Below are 6377 nucleotides of genomic sequence, written 5' to 3'. Positions count from 1 at the left end.
ACGATAAAGTGTTCAGAACGCTTTTCAATGCTGTAAAATTAATTGACCATATTTTGTTTTGATATCCTTTGGGCATTATAGATGTCATATAATTGTATGACATTATCATCAATTTTTATTATTTGCTAGAAAGCTGGGCTTGAGAGGATGGGACCTTACTAGTCTCGGTGTCCCCAGTAAGATAAGTCCAGACAGCTTCAAAATTAATATTCCCACCTTCTATTAACTCAGTACACTTGTCTTAAAAGGCTGAAGGAAGAGATTGCTTAATTTTTGGAAATGACAGAGGGCTGGGTTCCTGAGTCAGTTGTTAAAACACCTGCTTGTCTGCTTCTGCCAGTGTAAAGGCTGTACATCATCAGGAATCACTGCTGGCTGTGCAGGACTTAGTACTCAAGTGCCAGCTTTCATAGCTAACTTGTATGCAACAGGAGCTGTGATGGGATCCAATTCAAGTTCCAATCAGGTAAGGAGACCTCCCTTCCCCTCAAAGCTCAGCAAAATTATGTGAGGTTCCAAATCAGGTGTTTCATATGAGAAATAGCGAGAGTTCTGCTTGAGCTGTGGGGAGAATCTGGGAAGAATATGTCTGCTGTTCCTCAGGTATTCACAGCTGCAAAGATTCTTTCCATTGTTTGTGATTGTTGTATCTAAACTGTTGTGCCATAAGATAAATGAAACAAGTGTATATAGAATAACCTACTGATAAGAGCAGTGGGGAACGATCATGAGAGAGCTTAATGGATAACTTTTAAAATTTGGTTTTAACGTGGGATTGTAAAGGTGAAATTATCATAAAAGCTAAAGTGGAAACTTTTTAAAAAATGTACGCATTTCTGCTCTTTTGATTTTTACAGGGCCAGATCTGCATCCCAGGACAAAACCCTAGACAGGTGGGTATTAACCAGCTGGAATATCAGTAAATGCTGTGCAGTACTGGTTTTAAGATTTTATATAGAACATTTTAAGAACAAAATCTAGTCTGGAGGTTTGGGGGGAGGGAGAGTATTTGGATCTCTTCAGTCTATCTATCAATGATATTTCTCGTGTGCCTCTCTCTGCTGTGCTGCATCTAGGCACTAATTCATTTACCCTGTGTTTGTTTTAAAATGGCTTACTTTCTTTGTGTTCAGTGCAGGAACATGCATTCTTTCTCTCTCTCCAACCCTTCAAAAAAAAAAAAAAAAAAAAGGATTTGTTTAAGTGAAAACTCTGTCATTTATTAGTTTAAATTGTTTTGATATACTTTTGGAGTTGCTGTGCTGTATCACAGCACTTGAAGTTCATTATGGAAACACAAAATGTAGAGCATACCCTACAGGGAACAAGTCAGTAAGCTGTAGACATTTGTTCCTTCCTTGGAGAATTTAGAGGCTAATGATAGGAGCAGGAACAGTACAGGAGAAGAAATGTTTCAAATGAAAGAAGGCTCGCAGAGGGATGGGGGTGTAGTGATTGTAGCTGGAATACTTCTCTAAATAAGTGGGTTTTCCCTAACTTCTTAAGGGTCATATTGCGGACCCCTTACTCACACTGATAAGCACTTACTCATGCAAGTAATTCCTTTGAAACTAATGGGGCTATTTGTGTAAGTGCTCATCACCATGAATAAGGGCACTTCAGTCCAGTCCAAAAAGTGTGCTTCAGTTCAGAAAAGTGCCTGAGGGCTAGATTCTGGTGTTCTTAGTCATGCTGGAAGGCACCTTGCTCCGTGGATAGTTGCAATGACTTCATTGGGACAATTCAGGAAGTTAGGTATTAATCAGCAAAATCTTTCCCTCAATAAAAAACAACCACTTCCTGCTCCAACTGTATGTGGATTTCTTATGTAGGTTTGAGGATTTGGGGATTTTGTTTCTAGAGAAGGTTTCTTCAGGTATAAATAGTAAATTTTAAGGTGAGATAAATATTTGCAAATGTTTATCTCTGTCTTCAGAGGATTCCAGAGAGCTTGGACTGTGGAATAGTTTAAATGTAAAGCCTTCCGTAATGTCTAGAAATGCCTTTGAAAGTCATTGTCAAAGGTTGTGATTAAGAAGTGGTCTGTAGTCATTCAAATTTTCACTGAGCGCACTGGAAAAATACTTAGTGTGAATCTGTATCCTACAGTGTGAAGTAAAGAAGGTTGGAAGAAAAGGATTTCCCCCAGGTTTATGGGAACATATCTGCTGCTAGAGAATAGGAATGGAAGCCAGTATGTAGCTTGCATATGGGCAGGTTCAGAGGTTTTTTTCATCTTCAGAGATTGGCCACAGGTGGAGATGGAACACCGTATGGGATGGCCTAATGCTCTGAGTTGGTACAGAGGATCTTCTTTCCAGATGCCTGATGGTGTGTCTTGCTCATATGTTCATGGTCACACCAGTCACCACATTTGGGCAGAGGTGCTGGAACAATTTTATAGTGGGGGGGGGGGGAGCTATTGAAGCAAACTGTAAACTCGGAATATAATGGAAACCATTTCAAGCCAGTGGGTGCAGTAGCACCCCTCACACCTTTAGTTCCAGCACCAGTGCATTGGGAGTCTGAAAGGAAATTCTCCTCCAGGTCAGATTGTCAGGGACTTGGGAGGTTGTTTGCCTTCCCCTACAGTAGTGGTGGGCAACCTGTGGCCCATGGGCTGCATGTGCCCCATTGGGGTTCTGTGTACGGCCCATGAGACATTTTGTTTACTGTTACTGATGTACAGGGTTGCCAGATTCTGCTAGTTTCTGTCTGCATAGTTTTTTTTCCTACAAGTATTACTAAAGTGATACACAGATACAGTAAGAGCTCATGAAGTGAGGTGTGTGCTGATTGCACACAACATTCTGAGAGCCATGCTCTCCTTCTACGTCCAATCAAAGCACTGCCATGGTTCAATCAGCATACCTCACAAATTCTAAGTACATAAGTGAAGTTAGCAAAACAACCCTATCCTGGGAGACTGTCTCAATTACGACAATCTTAAGGTCCAGTGAGATGGAGGAGGGCCACTCATGCAGCCCTCTCACTAGCCTCGGTTGCAGGGGAGGCCTGGTTCTGCATCTCAGAAGGGGCAGTGTCTCGGGTGAAAGGAGTGGGTCTGGAGTTAGCCTCCTTCAGGTAGCCCTCAGTACTGTGCTGGGGCTAAGGCCACCACTGCTGCCACAGTAGCAGCAGTAGGAGCCAGGAGTGCCAGGCTCTGGGGCAATTTGCCTTCCCCCACATCAGTGGGCCTGTTCAGAACTGAAATGTTTTGGTCCAACTAACATCTTTGGGCAGCTAAATAAAATGTGATAGTCTATTGTAACCCAAACACCTACTGGGTGTGGTTTGCAGTGCAATGTAGTGGCCCTTAGACCACTCAGAGAGAGAAAGAATAATGAGTTTCTTTTCTGGCCTTTTAGCTCAAGCTGTAGAGGCTCATGCACTGAGCTCCAGAGGTCCTGGGTTTGGTTCTGTCTGTTGGCGTTACGCTATGATATATGTTCTGGAAGTCAGATGAGGTGATCTGATGGTCCCTCCTGACCTTGAACTCTGTGGCACTATCCTTGCTCTCATGCAGAACCTTTTTGATGTCTGCAGGGCTCCACATGGGTACCAGGGCTTGCCTCAAGGCTTAAAGCATTAGATACAAGATACTCAGTGCAGACTCAAGGCTTAAAGCATTAGATACAAGATACTTTAATTTGAAAAAGATGTTGCCATTGTTAATGCAAGTGTTTTCAGGAGGCAATTCCACATCAAAGTAGGGAACAGTGGGAAATTATCCAGCGACTAAAAAATAGCTAGAACATGAAGCAGCAGCATCTACTGAAAGTGTCATAAACCAGGGCAGAGGTTGCCCACCTATTGAGAAAAATGGTGACTATCCACCTCAAAACAGAGGTAATGCCAATTAATTTTTTTATTTAAAGTGCCATCTATGTAGTTGGTACTGTTTGCAACCAACAGAAAAGCCTGTGATAGGCACCAATGGAACTCTGTAAATTTTGCTTCTGGCTTTGTCAGAGAATTTGTAAGCTGCTGGGAAAGTGGAGATACTGCTTATTGAATCAGTAGGTTATTCTGACAGAGGAAGAAGAATATATGGCTGTGTCTAGACTGGCCAGTTTTTCCGGAAAATCGGCCGCTTTTCCAGAAGAACTTGCCAGCTGTCTACACTGGCCGCTTGAATTTCCGCAAAAGCACTGACTTCCTACTGTAAGAAATCAGTGCTTTTTGCAGAAATACTATGCTGCTCCCATTCGGGCAAAAGTCCCTTTTGCGCAAAACTTTTGCGCAAAATGGCCAGGGTAGACAGCTGAGATTTTTTTGCGCAAAAAAGCCCCAATCGCGAAAATGGCAATCGGGGCTTTTTTTGCGGAAAAGTGTGTTTAGATTGGCCACGTACGCTTTTCCGCAAAAAGTGCTTTTGCGGAAAAGCGTCCATGCCAATCTAGACGCTCTTTTCCGAAAATGCTTTTAACGGAAAAGTTTTCCGTTAAAAGCATTTCCGGAAAATCATGCCAGTCTAGATGTAGGCCATATGTTTTCTGAGACAATTAATTTTACTACACATGACTGAGGTTAAAAATAAAGGCTTTTAAAAATATACATTTCCTTTCTATACTACAAATAGTACTCCAGCTTTTAAAAATTGAAATAATTTTGAAGTCAGATTTATTTTTTGTTGTTTGTTTTTGCCATCTCTACTTTTGATGTATTTCCTTCGTGAGTAACAAAAATAGATCACTTCACTTCTAGTCAGTTTCCATCTGATGCATTTGCCAGCAACTGAGTTACATACTCTACAGAAAATATTTTTATTTAAAAAAAATTAAATTAAATTTCCATTGGTGATGTTTATAAAAATATCATAACATTTCTATTGGTTTAAGCTTTAGTAAAAAGTACTTTTCACCAGGTCTAAATTTAGAACTCAATTTTGACCTGACAGTATACTATAAATTGGGGGGGGGGAGAGAGGCAAGTTGGGAACTGGTGTGTCTCACAAGTTTTTATTTCTGCACACCCATTCATTTGGACAAGAGAGAAAGGAGGACTTTTTTGGCCAATGGCATATATGTGGAAGAAATTTTTCACAAATTAATGTTTCACTGGTCATGGAAAAACAAGTAGTAGTCCTGTGGCACCTTATAGACTAACAGATTTATTGGAGCATAAGCTTTCGTGGGCAAAGACCCACTTCGTCAGTAGGTCTTTGCCCACAAAAGCTTATGCTCCAATAAATCTGTTAGTCTATAAGGTGCCACAGGACTTGTCATTGTTCTTGCAGATTCACACTAGCATGGCTACCCCTCTGATACTGGTCATGGAAAAAGGCTGGAGGACTGCAGTCAATGGTGTGTGGAAGATGGAGAAGTGAACATGAGGGGAGGATAAGCAGAGATGATGATAAAGGGCCAGACTCAGGCAGATGTGTGACCACTAGTGATGAGAAAGGGAGGAAGAGTGAGGAGGATTTGGGGAAGCTAGTAATTAGCAGGTGTGGCTGCAAGGTGGAAAAGAATGCAGTAGAGACTACAAATGGCAAGTAGGGTGAGATGGTGAAAACTGAATGGGAGAAGCAGAAGGCAAGGCAAGAGATCAGGAGCTAGGAGATGAGTCAGAGAAGCATGGTAGTGACATGAATTGAGGAGAATGGGATCAGAAAGAGGCTAGACAATTCCTGCAGATGGTAAATGATGCAAAAACTGGGTAGGTCATATATCAGTTAATAACGAGGAGACAATTACAGAGATAAACAAACAAAAAAGCTTCCAAGTAGTTTCAGTGAGAGGTTGGTGTCATGGAAACTATGCAGATGAGTAAAGTTGTGGAGCAAGTTACAGGACACTGAGGATATGACGGCAGTGATATTGGTGAGGGAATATGTGAGGGCATTCCTTCTGGAGGCACTGATGCTTGGCAGCTGCAATGTGGGAACCACATATTTTATGTCTTTAGAAGAGCTCTGCATGAAGGGCTCACTCTGGTCATCCATGAAAACACTCAGCTTGGCCTTCTAGGGTCTGTTTCTGTGGGGTTGCAATATGAGAGTCCCATGGAGGCTATTTATAGCTCATCTCAGGAATTGGAGATTCTGTTCTTGCCTCATGGAGAAGTGACTTGTGTTGCTAGTGGCAATAGCTGTTGACTATAATTGTATCCTGGAATTACTTTGTGCTTTACTTTTGTGGTTTGAAATGGGTGTAAAGAGTGCAGTGGGGATTTAACTGCAGAGTTCTCTCAAAAGTTACTCTTTACACATGATACAGTGGAATTCCTTGTTTAGTCTCTCTCAAGTAGTCCCAATCAGGAGTGCTTGGAGTACAAGTGAAAAATGTATCGTAACTGCCATCAGGTCTAAATCCAGCCTGGGCTCTCAGTGTCTAATGCGGTTCCTCCTCCATGCACTCCATCATCTTGTTAAT

The 6377-nt window shown here is 41.8% G+C and overlaps 1 protein-coding gene across 6 annotated transcripts in view; it reads left to right on the top strand.

The window, feature by feature from the left end:
- The first annotated feature begins 342 nt into the window (after nt 1-342).
- LOC102452763 (cytosolic phospholipase A2 epsilon-like) overlaps nt 343-6377 on the top strand; it is a 46185-nt gene continuing 40150 nt past the window's right edge. For all 6 annotated transcript variants that reach the window (XR_016349662.1, XM_075927211.2, XM_089778514.1 and 3 more), the window contains exons 1-2: nt 343-466; nt 858-893. Coding sequence is in view for 5 of the 6 variants with exons in the window: in XM_075927211.2 (XP_075783326.2) it covers nt 440-466; nt 858-893 (63 nt within the window). In the remaining variant the exon portion in view is untranslated. The remainder of the gene's footprint in view (nt 467-857; nt 894-6377) is intronic.

This window comes from Pelodiscus sinensis, chromosome 5, assembly GCF_052426305.1.
Source record: "Pelodiscus sinensis isolate ZL-2025 chromosome 5, ASM5242630v1, whole genome shotgun sequence".
Taxonomy (NCBI): domain Eukaryota; kingdom Metazoa; phylum Chordata; order Testudines; family Trionychidae; genus Pelodiscus; species Pelodiscus sinensis.
Note: the sequence above shows the minus strand (reverse complement) of the source record. Positions and strands in the feature narration are given on the sequence as shown.